Raw genomic sequence first — 18,762 nt, 5'->3', positions numbered from 1 at the left:
AATAAAACCATAAATAATTAAATAGTAATATGTAAATTATGCCAGGAAATAAGTCCAGGACCAGCCTATTGGCTCAGGGTGTCTGACCCTCCAAGGGAGGAGTTGTAAAGTTTGATGGCCACAGGCAGGAATGACTTCCTATGACACTCTGTGTTGCATCTCGGTGGAATGAGTCTCTGGCTGAATGTACTCCTGTGCCCACCCAGTACATTATGTAGTGGATGGGAGACATTGACCAAGATGGCATGCAACTTGGACAGCATCCTCTTTTCAGACACCACTGTGAGAGAGTCCAGTTCCATCCCCACAATATCACTGGCCTTATGTATGAGTTTGTTGATCCTGTTGGTGTCTGCTACGCTCAGCCTGCTGCCCCAGCACACAACAGCAAACATGATCGCATTGGCTACCACAGACTCGTAGAACATCCCTCAGTTTCCTCAGGAAATAGAGACGGCTCTGACCCTTCTTGTAGACAGCCTCAGTGTTCTTTGACTAGTCCAGTTTATTGTCAATTCGTATCCCCAGGTATTTGTAATCCTCCATGTCCACACTGACCCCCTGGATGGAAACAGGGTTCGCTGGTACCTTAGCTCTCCTCAGATCTACCACCAGCTCCTTAGTTTTTTCCACATTAAGCTGCAGATAATTCTGCTCACACCATTGTCCATCAGTCCAGTTTAGTGTCCTGCAGCGCCATGGCAGAGTGTTCCATATAACCATACAAAAATTACAGCACAGAAACAGGCCATCTCAGCCCTTCTAGTCCGTGCCGAATGCTTACTCTCACCTAGTCCCACCGACCTGCACTCAGCCCATAACCCTCCATTCCTTTCCTGTCCATATACCTATCCAATTTAACTTTAAATTACAATATCGAACCTGCCTCTACCATTTCCTGGAAGCTCATTCCACACAGCTACCACTCTCTGAGTAAAGAAGTTCCCCCTCATGTTACCCCTAAACTTTTGCCCCCTAACTCTCAACTAATGTCCTCTTGCTTGAATCTCCCCTGCTCTCAATGGAAAAAGCCTATTCACGTCAACTCTATCTATCCCCCTCATAATTTTAAATACCTCTATCAAGTCCCCCCTCAACCTTCTATGCTCCAAAGAATAAAGACCTAACTTGTTCAACCTTTCTCTGTAACTTAGGTGATGAAACCCAGGTAACATTCTGGTAAATCTTCTCTGTACTCTCTCTATTTTGTTGACATCTTTCCCATAATTCGGTGACCAGAACTGTACACAATACTCCAAATTTGGCCTCACTAATGCCTTGTACAATTTTAACATTATATCCCAACTCCTATACTCAATGTTCTGATTTATGAAGGCCAGGATATCAAAAGTTTTCTTCACCACCCTATCCACATGGGATTCCACCTTCAGGGAACTATGCACCATTATTCCTAGATCCCTCTGTTCTACTGCATTCTTCAATGCCTTACCATTTACCATGTATGTCCTATTTTGATTAGTCCTCCCAAAATGTAGCACCTCACACTTATCAGCATTAAACTCCATCTGCCATCTTTCAGCCCACTCTTCTAACTGGCCCAAATCTCTCTGCGAGCTTTGAAAGCCTACTTCATTATCAACAACGTCACCTATCTTAGTATCATCCGCATACTTACTAATCCAATTTACCACCCCGTCATCCAGATCATTAATGTATATGACAAACAACACTGGACCCAGAACAGATCCCTGAGGCACACCACTAGTCACCGGTCTCCAACCTGACAAACAGTTATCCACCACTACTCTCTGGCATCTCCCATCCAGCCACTGTTGAATCCATTTTACTACTTCAATATTAATACCTAACGATTGAACCTTCCTTCCTAACTAACCTTCCCTGTGGAACCTTATCAAAGGCCTTATGGAAGTCCATATAGACAACATCCACCGCTTTTTCCTCGTCAACTTTCCTAGTAACCTCTTCAAAAAATTCAGTAAGACCCCGTCTATCCAGATAATTATATATATCATCTCTAAGAATACTTTCTATTAATTTACCCACTACTGACGTCAAACTTACAGGCCGATAATTGTTAGGTTTACTCTTAGAACCCTTCTTAAACAATGGAACAACATGAGCAATACGCCAATCCTCCAGCACTATCCCCATTTCTAATGACATTTGAAATATTTCTGTCAGTGCCCCTGCTATTTCTACACTAACTTCCCTCAACGTCCTAGGGAATATCCTGTCAGGACCCGGAGACTTATCCACTTTTATATTCCTTTAAAGCACCAATACTTCCTCTTCTTTAATCATCATGGTTTCCATAACTTCCCTATTTGTTTCCCTTATCTTACACAATTCAATATCCTTCTCCTTAGTGAATACCGAAGAAAAGAAGTTGTTCAATATCTCCCTCATCTCTTTTGGTTCCACACATAGCTGTCCACTCTGATTCTCTAAAGGATCAATTTTATCCTTCACTATCCTTTTGCTATTAATATAACTGTAGAAACCCTTTGGATTTATTTTCACCTTACTTGCCAAAGCAACCTCGTATCTTCTTTTAGCTTTTCTAATTTCTTTCTTAAGATTCTTTTTACATTCTTTATATTCCTCAAGCACCTCATTTACTCCATGCTGCCTACATTTATTGTAGATATCTCTCTTTTTCCAAACCAAGTTTCCAATATCCCTTGAAAACTATGGTTCTCTCAAACTTTTAACCTTTCCTTTCAACCTAACAGGAACATAAAGATTCTGTACCCTCAAAATTTCACCTTTAAATGACCTCCATTTCTCTATTACGTCCTTCCCATAAAACAAATTGTCCCAATCCACTCCTTCTAAATCCTTTCGTATCTCCTTAAAGTTTCTCCAATCAAAAATCTCAACCCTGGGTCCAGACCTATCCTTCACCATAATTATATTGAAACTAATGGCATTGTGATCACTGGACCCGAAGTGCTCCCCACACATACCTCCGTCACCTTACCTAACTCATTCCCTAAAAGGAGATCCAACATTGCCCCTTCTCTAGTTGGTACCTCTGTGTATTGCACAAAAAAATATCCTGCACACATTTTACAAACTCCAAACCATCCAGCCCTTTTACAGTATGGGCTTCCCAGTCTATGTGTGGAAAATTTAAATCTCCCACAATCACAACCTTGTGCTTACTATAAATATCCACTATCTCCTTACAAATTTGCTCCTTCAATTCTTGCTCCCCATTAGGTGGTCTATAATACACCCCTACAAGTGTTACTACACCTTTCCCATTCCTCAATTCCACCCAAATAGCCTCTCCAGATAAGCCCTCTAATCTATCCTGCTAGAGCACCACTGCAATATTTTCTCTGACAAGCAATGCAACACCTCCCCCTCTTGTCCCTCCGATTCTATCACACCCGAAGCAACAAAATCCAGGAATATTTAGTTGCCAATCATACCCCTCCTGCAACCATGTTTCCCTAATAGCTACAACATTATACTTGCAGGTATCAATCCATGCTCTAAGCTCATCCACCTTTCTTACAATGCTCCTAGCATTATAATAAATGCACTTAAGAAATTTTCCACCTCTTACTCTCTGTTTAGCACTAACGGCGCAAACAACTTTACTATCACCTTTTTTTTCCCTCTCCCCTACATCTGTTCCGAATCTCTGGTTCTCTTCCCCCCTTGTATCTAGTTTAAATCCACTGGAGCCTCTCTAGCAAACCTACCTGCAAGAATATTTGTCCCCCTTCAGTTCAGATGTAAACCGTCCCACTGGAACAGGTCCCGCCTTCCCTGGAAAACTGCCCAATTATCTATAAATCTGAAGCTCTCCCGCCTGCACCACGTCTTCAGCCGCATGTTGATCTGCACTATCTTCTTATTTCTAAACCCGCCTGCACATGGCACTGGTAGCAATCCTGAGATTGCTATCCTGGAGGTCCTGTTCTTTAACTTGGTGCCTAACTCTCTAAACTCCTTTGAGAACCTCCTCACTCTTCCAACCCACATCATTGGTCCCTACATGGACCACAACATCTGGCTGCTCACCCTCCCTCTTGAGAATACTGAGGACTCAATCTGAGATATCGTGGACCTTGGCACCAGGGAGGCAAAAGACCACCCAGGATTCTCGATGCAAAAAAAAAATATAAAACGTACTTCACTCCAGACTACACTAAAGTGTACCCCTGCCTAATAGGGGTCAAAAATAATGACAGTGTTGCTCACTGCACTGTTTGCAACAGTGACTTTTCTATTGTCCATGGTGGGCAATAGAAAAGTTTGCCAGTTGATGAGTTCTGGGGGAAGCTGTCCAAGGTAAAATCTGTGAGCACAGGGCAGTTGAGATTCAAAGAGCTCTGCCAGTCGATGAAGCTGCTTTTGGTGCTGCCAAATTCTAATTGTGATATAGAAAGAGCATTCAGCATGCAGCGTCACATTAAGACAGAATTCAGAAATCAGCTGTCTCACAAAACACTTGTGAATTAAGTATACATACTTAATAAAAAATTTAAGTCCTCCAACTGAATTGTAGAGATAGTTCTGACTGGACCTACCAGCATTCAGCTTTTGAAAGTAAAGTACTATATTTCACATTGCGTACAATCAAGCACACTAAGTTCCAGACTTACTGAAAGGCCTGAAGTAAAATACGAGACACCACTGATTTCAGTTCTGAATGAGGTTGTGAAGCAAAGAGGAAGACTAAAAAAGACTCTTTAAACCAACACAAAAAACGCAAGAAGAACTCAGCAGGTCAGGCAGTACCTATGGACAGAAATGGACAGTTGATGTTCCAGGTTGAGACCCTTCATCTAGTCTGTGCTGCTCCAAATTTCAGCAGCTGCAGTCCCTTCTGTTTCAACCTTAACATGGTTTACCCTAACAAGTTCTATTATTCAACGCAGGTTTATGTCTTCTTAATTAACGTGTTTTTTTAAAAAGGCATTTCAAAGCAGAGCATTCTCAAGGTCCTGCCATCATCCAGACCTTGCTGCTGCATTCTGAGAACAGAACCAGGCTTACGTGATAAGACCATAAGATATAGGAGCAGAATTAGGCCATTCGGCTCATTGAGTCTGCTCCACCATTCAATCATGGGCTGCTCCAATTCATCCAGTCATCCCAATTCCCCTGCCTTCTCCCCATACCCTTTGATGCCTTAGCTAATCAAGAACCTACCTATCTTTGCCTTAAATGCACCCAAAGACTTGGCCTCCACAGCCGCTCATGGCAACAAATTCCACAGATTTATCACCCTCTGACTAAAGTAACGTCTCTGCATCTCTGTTCTAAATGGACGTTCTTCAATCCTGAAGTCATATCCTCTTGTCCTAGATTCCCCTACCATGGGAAATAACTTTGCCATATGGTAACCTGTTCAGGCCTTTTAACTTTCAGAATGTTTCCATGAGATTCCCCCTCATTCTCCTGAACTCCAGGGAATATAGCACAAAAGCTGCCAGACGTTCCTCATATGGTAACCCTTTCATTCCTGGAATCATTCTCATGAATCTTCTCTGAACCCTCTTCAATGTCAGTATATCCTTTCTAAAATAAGGAGCCCAAAACTGTATACAATACTCCAAGTGTGGTCTCACCAGTGCCTTATAGAACCTCAACATCACATCCCTGCTCTTATATTCTGTACCTCTAGAAATGAATGTCAACATTGCATTCGCCTTTTTCACCACCGACTTAACCTGGATGTTAACCTTTAGGGTATCCTGCACAAGGACTCCCAAGTCCCTTTGCATCTCTGCATTTTGAATTCTCTCCCCATCTAAATAATAGTCTGCTCATTTATTTCTTCCACCAAAGTGCATGACCATACACTTTCCAACATTGTATTTCATTTGCCACTTCTTTGTCCATTGTCCTAAACTATCTAAGTCTCTCTGCAGGCTCTCTGTTTCCTCAACACTACCTGCTCCTCCACCTACCTTTGTATCATCAGCAAATTCAGCCACAAATCCATTAATCCCATATTGACATACATCGTAAAACGCAGCGGTCCCTACACTGACCCATGAATCTCCAATGGTAATCGGAAACCAGCCAGAATAGGATCCCTTCATTCTCACTCTTTATTTTCTGCCAATCAGCCAATACTCCACCCATGCTAGTAACTCCCCTGTAATTCCATGGGCTCTTATCTTGCTAAGCAGCCTCATGAGCAGTACCTTGTCAAAGGCCTTCTGAAAATCGAAGTACACCACATCTACTGCATCTCCTTTATCTACCCTGCTTGTAATTTCCTCAAAAAATTGCAGTAGGGTAGTCAGACAGGATTTTCCTTTCAGGAAACCATGCTGGCTTTGGCCTATCTTGTCATGTGCCTCCAGGTATTCCGTAATCTCATCCCTAACAATCGATTCCAACAACTTCCCAACCACTGATGTCAGGCTAACAGGTCTACAGTTTCCTTTCTGCTGCCTCCCACCCTTCTTAAATAGTGGAGTAGTCATCCAGTCTTCCGGTACAATGCCAAAATCTATCGATTCTTGAAAGATTACTGTTAATGCCTCCGTAATCTCTCCAGCTACTTCCTTCTGAACCCAAGGGTGCATTCCATCAAGTCCAGGAGAATTATCCACCCTCAGGCCATTAAGCTTCCTGAGCACCTTCTCAGTCATAATTTTCACTGCACAAACTTCACTACCCTGACACTCTTGAATGTCTGGTATACTGCAGGTGTCTTCCACTGTGAAGACTGATGCAAAATATGCATTCAGTTCCTCTGACATCTCTGCGTCTCCCACTCATTACAATATCTCCAGCGCCATTTTCTATTGGTCCTATATCTACTCAACTCTCTTTTACCCTTTATATACTTAAAAAAGCTTGTAGTATCTTCTTTGACATTAGTCGCCAGCTTCCTTTCATAATTCATCCTTTCCTTCCTAATGACCTACTTAGTTTCATTCTGCAAGTTTTTAAAAGCTTCCCAATCCTCTATCCTCCCATTATGATCTGGTCATAATGCTCTCTGGAACTATTCTCTGTATTTGAAAAAGAACAAAGCAGATTAGATTGTCCTGAGTAAAAAGAATGTATCATGCAACAGGGGCAAATTAATCTTGCATATGTTGGGTACAAGCCCTTATATATTTTAGTTCAAGGATAATGGTGGCTTGATGCTCAGCCTCTTACTTGCATATTATATACCACAGTCAGCATTTTGAAGTACAGGTGATCTTGATTCTAGCACTTTAAAAACTATGTCTAGGGCCAAATTAAATTTAATTTTAGATAAAAGATTAGATAATGGATTAGATAAAATCTTACTTCAAATCCGTATTATCAGTTTATGTTACAAATGCAGGTGAATACTTAAATATCCAACATTTATTCTCTGCAACTCCATAAGTAAGGTCAGCACATTATTGTTTAGAGTCAAACAGCACAGAAATAGGCCACATGACACACTGAGTTCATGCTAATAATCAACCACTCATTTAAACTAATCCTGCACTAATCCCATTTTATTCTCCTCACGTTCCTATCAATTACAGCCAGATTCTAGCATTCATCTATAAACTAAGGGCAATTAACTGGGGCCAGATAACCATCCAACTACATTTTTGTAATATGGAAGCAAACCAAGTCACTCGTAGGAAACCTAAACAATCAGAAAGAAAATGTACAAACTCCACATTGCACCAGAGGTCAGGGTTGAACCTGGGTCACTGGAACTTTGGGGGAATAGCTCAACTAGCTGTACCACTATGCTGCCAATAACATAATGTTATAATTCCACACCACAGCATCACAAAGAAAGTACTGATTTGTTGCATAATCAAGATGCATGTTTATTTTTGGCACCTCCTGCTTTCTTCTGGTTTGGATTTGACAATTCAGTTTAATGTAAAGTGGAGTTGTAAGACATTTGCTTGCACCTACTAAATTCCTCAATCACCATTAACTGTTTAGGAATTACAGAATCCTTTCGGCTTTAAGTTGGTATGACATATAAATTTGATAACTTTTTTTCCATATCCATATTTTACTTAAGTAAAAATAACAAGATCATTTTTATTTACATCTTTTAACAAAATGATTGTCTTAGATTAGAAGTTACAACAAGCAGCAAAGCACGGAACTGATTTATAACAAAGAATATATGGTTCTACTCAATGGTTCAGCACATTTTACTATTCAATATATTAACCAGAAAACAGCTGGAATGATATATTAATGCAGAACTCCATTTTTGGTTGGATAAATGGTCTCGTCAAGCAATTTGTCAGTATTGTCATTTCTCACTAACCAAATTCTTCACATAATGTTATGCAAATAGCAAAAGTAATTTAGAAAGCAGAAGTTGATTCAGACTTACAAGCTGAGTTATTAAATTTCTTCTCATCATTTTTAAGTTAAATCCTGCCTCTAGCATAGTGACACATAAATTGCTCCACTTCAAACAATAATTTAAAGTCTACAGGCAGCATTTTAACATGTTGAATTTGATTTCTTTCCACATATAATGAAAGCTTTTTACACAGCACCATTAGCACAGACAAGATTCTCAGATGCCCAGACAAAAGTTATCTCTATGCCAATGAAAGGGAATGATGGGTGATGTAGTTTAAAAAGAAAAACAAGTTCCAAGGTGGAGGAGGTTCCTACGAGCAAGAGATGTGTGCAAGGATATATGGCAGGGGTGCATAATTTGGAGCGAAGGGTGAGATAGGATGTGTGTGTGTACTCACACGCGTGTGTGTACATACCTGTTGAATCTGTACTCTGGAACATGGAGCTGTCAATCCTGCCCACCCCTCAATCATGTTTCTGTAACAGCTACAATATCACAATCCCACACACTGGGGTGTCCTGAGTTCATTTGCCTCACCTGCAGGTTTCCTACATTAAAAAAATCAGCTTATCCTTTCAGGCCTTCCTCAATCTCTGTCTACTCACTTTAAGTGCTATATTTGTTTCAGCTGATTAGAAAGACTGGCTCTGTTATAGGAGTCAAACTAGAAACACTGGAGGCTGTGGTAGAACAAACGACCTGATGGAAAATCCCGGCAATTCTGGACAATGCTTCTCACCTTCTGCATGCCACCTTGGCTGAACAGTAATAGAGTAAGACAACTGCACTGCTCCAAAGAGCGCTATATGAGGTCATTCTTACCCTCGGTCATTAGGCTCTATAATGAGTCAACCTATACCCAGGGACGTGATAACCCACTCTGTTTGCAGTAACTTAATTTTTTATTCTTTCTTACTTCTCTTCTAATATTTGTATATCTGTACACTTGTAATGCTACAGTGACACTGTAATTTCCTTTGAGATCAATAAAGTATCTATCTGTTAGTCTACTACTTTGGGTTGCATATCCCTGCCAAACAAATTGAGATTCATCTGAGTAGCTCCCTGCCAGAATACTGAGCTCCTCCAGTTCAGTTGCAACCTATCCCTCTTGGACAAGTCACCTCCGCCCCAGAAGAGATCCTCATCACCCTCTTTCATGCACTCAATCTTTGGCCACACATTTGCCCTTTCCTCCTATTCTTCACTAGAACATGAGGCTGATTGTATTCCAGAAATTACACCCATAATGAAACCAGCGTATATAACAAATAAACTCTTCTCAGGCTTCCAGCCAGGTAGAGGTATCAATTATAACCGATGTTTCGTTGTCAAACTCTGCGAGCCCTTTCAGGGATGATATCTCAGTAAGTCTAGTCCAATGGTATTTAAATCCCCGTCGTCCACCCTCCGGATTGGTTAATCCTCATCCAATCAGGCTTCCGCTCTCTCACCTTGTTTACGATCAAATTCCAGTTCTTACTTAGAGTGAGACTTTTGTCTTTATTAAAGTTCTTTCCCTCTAGTTTTATTTCAATACGGCTTCCTTTACCAGGTGGTTTAAAAGCCATTGGCCTGGCACAGTAGTTTTGTGCTGTCAAAGTCAATCATATGGCCTACGTTCCTTGATATGCATTTCCACCATATGTCCCACCTGGCCAATATATGCTGCTCCACATTCACAGGGAATATTTGCATGGTTGCTGGACGGATCGACAGAATCCTGAAGAAATACTGGATTAATACTACCCACAAACCCGTAAGAAAGCTCAAGTCATAGCTTGTGTAGGTCAAACATGACCGGGGACTTGTGTCTGCTGGCATTTACAGGATTCCTTGTGAACCAGTAGCTAGTGAGATGCACAAGGATCAGTGCTGGTGTTTCAACTAGATAATCTTTTTCAATGATTTGGATGAAAACAGAAAGTGTATTGTAGTCACATTTGTGATGATACAAAGATAGATTAGCTCGTAAATCTTGAGAAGCCCTCAAAGTGCCTACAAGGAAGATAGATAGATTGACTGAGAGATTGAAACATTAACAGAAAGAAATATATGAAGTAGTAAAATGTAAGAATATCAAATTTGTAAAACAAAATGATAAAACAATTCTTAGATAAAAGCAGTGAAGATACAAAACATTGGAGTACAATGAGATTTGGAGGCTATATGTATCAAACACAAAGGGTTAACACAGCATGTCTTTAGAAAGACTAATGGTCTTCTTAATTTACAGAGCGGTGGCAAGACCAAACCATGAGTACACAAATTTCATCTTCATATTTAAGGAACAATGTACTTCATTGGAAGCAATGCAGAGTAGAATTATTAGGTTCCAGGTGCCAAAAAAGTGACACATAAAGAAAGATTGTGTAGATTGGACCTACACTTAACTTGCAGAATCTTGATGCTGACTGACAGACATTTTAAAAAGAAATGAATTGAGGGCCATGAAGAGAAAGCAGGAAAGCAATGTTAAGACTTATTGCATGGTTAAAAAAGAAGAATTTTATTAAGAAAGTAAACAGTTGGTATTTTGTGTGTTGGTATTAATAGCACAATTAGCAACAGCATTGCTTTTAAATTGGCTATATATAAATGTCATTTATTATTTTAGAATATTTTGCAGTAAAAACAATTGACACAAAAAGAGAATCCACGAAAAGACAAGAACTTCAAAAGTAAATATTGATTATTGATCATGCATGCTTTGTGGTTACAAGTTTTTAAATCCCTCCTTCAAAATTACGTTCAGATTAGATTAGCTACCTAATGTAACAGAAGAAATAAGTTCTAAGATGATATCCAATCAGCATTATTTGTATGATATAATGTAGCTACTCTCAGCACTTCTGCTTTACTATTTCACCAATTATTTGAACCGAAGCACCACAAGAGAACTTGAAAATAAAGACATTGTAGGTCATCGTCATATATTATTGTCATGATTACCTGCAGCCACCTTCAACAAGCAACTCAGGAGGATGAGGGCAACACATAGATGATAACATTGTACAAACGTACATCCAACTGTTAATTCAAACTGAAGGCTCAAACAAGCTGTCTCATTAGTTCGAGCAGACAGATCAAAATTAATGACTGAATAATCAGTTTTAATTTCCCAAAAGCCAAACAGAGGTGAAAATTTTTCACAGTAGGACTTGAAAAATCAACAGTAAAAGAGACAATATCCATCTGTCATCTCAAATGTCTACACCCTTCCAACTACTCAAAGCTCAGTGTTCCCTCTTAGTACTATTTCAGCACAAACAAAATAGAAGCCTCATCTGTCTCAACACCGATTCTCCATAAAATTAAAAAACAGGTTTCATATTATAATGCATTTTCTAAAATGACATTTATAAATATACTGCAAAACCATTCTATAAAATAAAATAAATTGTGAAGCAGGTGAAGTCATTCAAAGTGCCACTTAATGTACACTAAATACAAAATATGAAATAAGGACAATAAAACAAAGTGGAACAGAGGGATCTGGGAATACAGATACAAAATTCCCTAAAAGTGTCGTCACAGGTAGATAGGGTCGTAAAGAGAGCTTTTGGTACATTGGCCTTTATTAATCGAAGTATTGAGTATAAGAGTTGGAATGTTATGATGAGGTTGTATAAGGCATTGGTGAGGCCGAATCTGGAGTATTGTGTTCAGTTTTGGTCACCAAATTACAGGAAGGATATAAATAAGGTTGAAAGGGTGCAGAGAAGGTTTACAAGGATGTTGCCGGGACTTGAGAAACTCAGTTACAGAGAAAGGTTGAATAGGTTGGGACTTTATTCCCTGGAGCGTAGAAGAATGAGGGGAGATTTGACAGAGGTATATAAAATTATGATGGGTATAGATAGAGTGAATGCAAGCAGGCTTTTTCCACTGAGGCAAGGGGAGAAAAAAACCAGAGGACATGGGTTAAGGGTGAGGGGGGAAAAGTTTAAAGGGAACATTAGGGGGGACTTCTTCACACAGAGAGTGGTGGGAGTATGGAATGAGCTGCCAGACGAGGTGGTAAATGCGGGTTCTTTTTTAACATTTAAGAATAAATTGGACAGATACATGGATGGGAGGTGTATGGAGGGATATGGTCCGTGTGCAGGTCAGTGGGACTAGGCAGAAAATGGTCCGGCACAGCCAAGAAGGGCCAAAGGGCCTGTTTCTGTGCTGTAGTTTCTATGGTTTCTATGGTTTCTATATTTCAGTTAAACGTCATTGTACTTCAGAACCATATTGCAGTGTGCAGAGAATACATCAAGCAATTAAGCAGAAATTAAGACGAAAAACAAGTACAACTATATGCCCAAATAAAATGAAGATTTATAAACAGGTTATGATTTCTGACCTTGTTAAAGTTGTTTGGCTACTAAATGAACAAATGCTTTAGTATATAAAAATATTCCTTTGTTGACTGCCGACCAAATGCAGAAAATGTACAAGCTTTTAATTTCAAAAGTAATAATAACCCAGTTATATCACACTGGTGAAGGAGTAAAATAATCCCAAAGCACTGAATAAGAACATTATTCAGCCATATGCATTGTTGGGACAGAGAATCAAAAACTGAAGAACAAAAAACAACAGGAGCTGTAAAGTTCCTTACAACTCTTCAAGCCATTCACTAATTCTATGGCTCGTCTAATTTTTGCTTTCTTTCCCCCTTCTTTTCTGGCTGTTCCTATAAACCGTGACTACTCTACACACCAGTTTCCATTTTGTATTTATCACAGATACATACAAAATTCTGCAGGAGCTCCACAGCTCCTTGAGAAAAAGCATGCCAAAGATTCAGAGCCCTATTGAGAAAAGAGATTCACCTGTATCTGATTCAAACGGGCAACTTCCTTTTTCTGAAATTATGCCCCAGATTCCAAGTTCTCCCCATGTGGAAACATCTCAGCACCTGCCATATCAAACCTCAATCTTATATCCTTCAGCAAAATCGTGCCATTACCTTAAACGATATGAATGGACCGAGCCTATGATTAAGTCATTAATGTTATTTCTAACTAGTTGATACTGTAAAATTGATCCCTATGATACACCATTTGTTGCAGATTGCCAAACTGAAAATGACCTGTTCATCCTGATTCATTGTTTTCCGTTAGCAAAATGCACATCCGTATTAATTCTGCCTCCCATCCAACCCCTAAAACCATGAGCATTTTATCTTGTGACATCTAATAAAATGCCATTTGGAAATCCAAACACATTTAACTTACCAGTTCATTTTATTCACTCAGCTCATTACATCATCAAACAAACTCATTATGGTCAAACATCGTTTTCCTTAAATAAAACCATTTTGACAGCTTCTTTGAATTAAGACTTCCTCAATGTTCTGCCCTAAATAATAGATTGCAGCATTTTCCAATGACATATTTAATGAGTCAACTGATCTGTAAGTCCTGGTAAATTATCAGCTTGGTTTTAAAGTTCTGGCCCAACCTCCCTCATTTCTTGAGTGGAACATCTGCATTTTTCTAATCAGTTGTGAATTTTCCAGAATCTACATAATTTTGGACGAAAATAATCAATGCGTGCACTATCTATACCTACGTCTTGTAAGACTCCAGGAGGCAGGCCAGGGCACCTGTCATTGGTCTTGTTACTTTCAGAGTCAGAGTTATGCAGCACTGAAGTGGGCCCTTCTGTCCATCATATTCATGCCAACCTTTGTGTCCATCTTCATTAATCCATCATTTTCCCAGAAGTCAAATTCTACTGTGGCTTGCCTATTTAACTATCTGTCCAAATATCTCTTAAATACAGTGATCATATCTGACCACACCCCTTTCTCTGGCAGCGAGTTCCAGATATCAACCATGCTCCGTGTTGAAAAAAATCTTTCCCCTCAAGTCCATCTTAAATCTACCCAAATAATTTGTTTTTCATACCCTTTCCATGGAAAAATGATTCTGCCCATCTCCTTTACCTATGCCCCATACATACCTCTATCAGGTCATTCCTCAGCCACCTTCGCTCCAACAAACACTGCCTATCCAGTTTCTCCCCATATTAAAGTCTTCCAATCCTGGAAACATTCTGGTGAATCTCCTTTGCACTCGCTAGCAAAACCATATCTTTCTAAAAGTGTGACAACCAGAAGTGCACACAATATACCAAGTGTGCCTTAACCAATGTTTACTGAAGTTGCAACACATCATGCCAATTCATATATTCTATGTGCAGCTGAACTACGAAGGCAACAATACCACTGTCCTTCTTCAGCAAACTATCTACCTACTACGTTCAAAACTTATAGCATAAGGTTCCTCTTCTTCTATCCCTCCTATCTTCCTTTATTCCCCTCTCTGGCCTTTTACCTCTTTTCACATGCCTATCACTTCCCCCTGGGTCCCCTCCTCCTCTTTTCCTTCCTCCTATGCTCCACTCTCCTCTCCTCTCAAATCCCCTCTTCTCCAGCCTTTTTTCTTTCCCACCCACCTGGCTTCCCCCATCACCTTCTGCTCGCCTCCTTCCCCTCCCTCCACCTTTTTTTCTGGAATCTTCCCCATTCCTTATCAGTCCTGAAGAAGGGTCCCAAACAAAATGCCAACTGTTTATTCATTTCCATTGATGCTGCCTGATCTGCTGAGTTCTTCCAGCATTTTGTGTGTTTTGTTACTGTGAATCTCAAATAAATGCTTGACTTCACAAAATGCATCATTTTATATGCCATAAAATCTTCTGATTCATGTCCTCTTCTCGCCTTAGATAACCTTCTTTGTTTCACAGCATCACCTTCTGTGTCATCCACAAACTCTAATTCACAACCTCACTGCATTTTCTCTAAAGGGTAAGATTATTTTAGTGCCTTCTTCCCAGATACTTTGCCTTCTCCTTATTCCCAATTATTGAATCCCCAGTAAACATTTACCCAAGCTCTAGTCTCCGCAATTATGTACATATAGATGAGCCTGGTAAATGGTATTGTATTTCTTGCTTGCTTATTTTCATCTCATTTTACTGGCTTCTAAAGCTTTTCCAATCTTCTAGTCAATTACCAATCCTCACAATGTTAATTGAAGTGATAGATCTTAGGGAACTTTTCATAGGAGCAAGGACAGGAAAAGAGTGGGGACGGATTCAAGGAGACTTTCAACTCAAAACATTGCAGTGACTCCATGCATAAGTAATTATTAAAATTTGTGTTTCATCTAGAATTATTACCCTTAAGTGCATGGAAGCAATGTACACCCTCATCCAAAAGTTAGGAATACAAAAATGTTGCAAGACACTAGAGAGAAGGAAATGAACTTCATCCTCTCATTTAAATCATGTTCCAGTCACAAAATAATTATCTGCAGCAAAACTGTAATTTTATTCAAATTTTCAGGTGCATTTTTTTGTGTACTGCTTGTCCTTTCATATGATTCCACTTGGGGATCAGAGAGCAGGGGTCATAGTTCCCAGTTTTCAACCATTAACAATGTTCATAATTCAACAAAATAATGTAAACAAGCTTGGGCTCAAGTATTCATTCTCCTGCTTCTATACTCTGCCCACTTAAAGGACCTATCTGAGACTGTGATCCACAAAAATCCAATACAGCTTTTGCTGAATCTTGTCTCCAAATGAGATGATCACAGATTGAAGCTGCATTCCAAAGATGTGTGCATAGAGTCTATTGTAACATATCAACATCATACTAAAGAATTACTGCATGTCAGAGATTCTGCCTTTCATAAATGTCCTATAATTCTTCATCATGGTAAGAGTGTTCTCCTCCATCTTCAAACCAAATGGATTATATGATATACCTTCACAAGTAAATTCAAAAGATCACAAGGGATTTGAAGAATATTAGCAAAGTTCTGGTGTTCAAGCTGATGTTCAATAATAATCAACTAATTGTTGATGTTACCTGCTTCATTATAATTTGTGTGAACATAATGCATATACTGTACATTGGCTTCTAATTTAACTCTATCAAAGCAGTACCTGTATTACCAGGGTTTTATACAGAATGCTGTAGAGCATTTTAGAATGCCTTGAATTTGAGTTAAATTATTTAACAGCCTGGTTGATTATTGTACGCTGCAGTAATTAACAGTTACCAGTATTCCATAAATCACCCATAACACAATACTGGAATGAGAAATATTTTGAATATATATGCCAGTGTAAGTTAATAAAACAGTTGTTGAATACCTTCTGGGCAATCATATCCTTATACAGGTGCCCTAGCACCACTGCTATCTGTAGGGCCCATACAAATGAGCTGATAGTGTAGCCTTTGACATCAGTGGTGACAATAGGCATTGTAATGTTCTTATATTAACACATTTTTTTAAAAAGGTATGCTATATATTTTATTAGTATATTATTATTTACTAATAATATTAGTAAAAGCTAGCAATTGTTTTAGATGAAAAAGGTTGCAAATCACGTTGTAAGTCTAGAAATGAGCATTTCTGGAAGCACAAATATAGCATAAATAAAAATCCTAATTAAACGTCAGGGGTCAAATTTCTCATGCGTCAATAAGGCCGAAAGTTACAACTTTGCTCTACACCAAATTAAATTCACTTCTAACCGAATAGCATTTTTATTGCTATGAAAATGAAGCTGGAGACACCAGTTTGAAGTACATAAAACTTTAAAAAGTGGAATCATTTGTTAAGGACAACTGATTGCCTGGGGAAGAATAATCCCTACTGATAATCTATCATTCATTTTTAACATAGTGAATTGCGTATCAGTAAATTATTTCCTAACCTATGTTTTTAATACTGTAATGCAACTGAAATGCTTAAAAAAGTAAACTTTATCACCCATTCACAGAAGAATCAATCAAGATTTTTGTTTCCACATTACACTTTACACAATTTCTGGTCCGTAATTAGAGTCACCCCATAGTGCCCGGAACCTCCAAGTGTTGCAAACTAATCCCTTTAACATGAAGTCTAACAGGAGGCGGATCAAATGGCCTGCAGCTAACATGACTTCACTGTGAAAGCAGTTTGATGAAGATGTTAACCAAATTCTGGAGGCAACGGCAAAGGGAGGGGTTGATAGGAAGCTGCAAGCCATGACAACAATTATTGTCAGGACTGGTCAGCAACTGTCAGCAGGCTGGATGGAGAACGAGGTGTCTCCCAGTGGAGGTTGGTTGTAGGGGATTCGTAGCCCATTCTTTAGTTAGAGCCTTCAGCATCTTGGGCATCGAGGGAGAGAGGAAGAGGAGAGCCATCCACAGTACCACCGATGCGGCAGAGAGGGCCTCCAGATGGCTGTGGCTCAAAAGAGGGGAGCCATGGAGTCATAAGTAGTTAGCCATCTGGACACAAGCTGGGGTCTGATCAGCCCCGGCTGGGTCACCTGGAGGAGGTTGTATGATGTTGAAAGACCCGAAACACCCAATGATTCCAGGAACATCACTGAAGATGTGTCCAGAAGCATCAATAGATGTATGTACACAACTAAAATGAAACTCTGAGCATGAAACAGACACCTACAGCATGAATGGGAATGATCTGCCTTCTCAGCATGAACTGAGACACTTCAAACAGATGGAACTTCCAAACAAACTTAGCATAAATGCTCATATTTATCTCAATATTATATATAAAGGTAGTTTCATTACAAGTCAATTTGGACTAATTTAGATTTAACCACTCTCCAGATGGGAATGTATCATTGATCTTTAACTTTCTGCATCATCATATTTACCATGTTCTAAATATGTGCATAAAAATATTAGTCAAAAGAGAATGCAGTAGTCCATGGTAATAAATGATAATTGGTTTTTCTTTCTGCTTTGGCAATGTATAAATGTTGCTGTAAGACAAACAAGTTATTTTATAAACATGTCAATATTGTTACATTTTCTGAAAAAAAATCTAGAAAAAATTCAGAAATGATCTAATACCTACAAAATGATAAATTGTCATCTTAAGCACACAAACACAAAGAAAAATTACCAGAAAAAAAAATTTACCTGGTGGCCTTCCTTCAGTTTTTCCAGTACCTTCTCATAACATACTTCTTCCATATCACGCAGTTGTTGCATCTATAAATCAAGGAAATAAATTATGTGGTTTCAAATAAATAGAACATTGTATCTGTCCTGCCTGTTTCCAATGTGGGGGACAAAAGTAACAAAAAGAGAAATAATTCTCAGTCATCAGGATGGCATCCATCAGGCAGAGGACTGACATATTATGGATTTGATTTGAAGAGAGATTAACAGACAAGTAATTTACTTTATATTTTTGTCTCCTCAGTTATAGAAAAAGAGCCTCTTAGATAGCCACATGGAGCTTAGAAAAATAGAGGGCTATGTGCTAGAGAAATTCTAGGCAGTTTCTAGAGTAGGTTACATGGTTGGCACAACATTGTGGGCTGAAGGGTCTGTAATGTGCTGTAGATTTCCATGTTCTATGTTCTATGTTTGTTCAGTTTTGCAGACCAAAAGCAAATTAGCTTTGCTCCCCTTTGAGAAATATTAAAAGTATACTATTTGGCAT

General features: G+C 39.2%; 1 protein-coding gene across 1 annotated transcript in view; it reads right to left on the bottom strand.

Annotated features, from left to right (window-relative positions):
* The window catches only part of ascc3 (activating signal cointegrator 1 complex subunit 3), a 399,975-nt gene that overhangs the window by 241,511 nt on the left and 139,702 nt on the right, over positions 1-18,762 (bottom strand). Inside the window, exon 13 of the mRNA XM_063040308.1 lies at positions 18,234-18,305. Coding sequence (XP_062896378.1) covers positions 18,234-18,305 — 72 coding nt within the window. The remainder of the gene's footprint in view (positions 1-18,233; positions 18,306-18,762) is intronic.

The sequence above is a fragment of the Mobula hypostoma genome, chromosome 2 (assembly GCF_963921235.1).
Source record: "Mobula hypostoma chromosome 2, sMobHyp1.1, whole genome shotgun sequence".
Taxonomy (NCBI): Eukaryota; Metazoa; Chordata; class Chondrichthyes; order Myliobatiformes; family Myliobatidae; genus Mobula; species Mobula hypostoma.
This window is presented reverse-complemented; position numbering and strand designations above follow the sequence as displayed.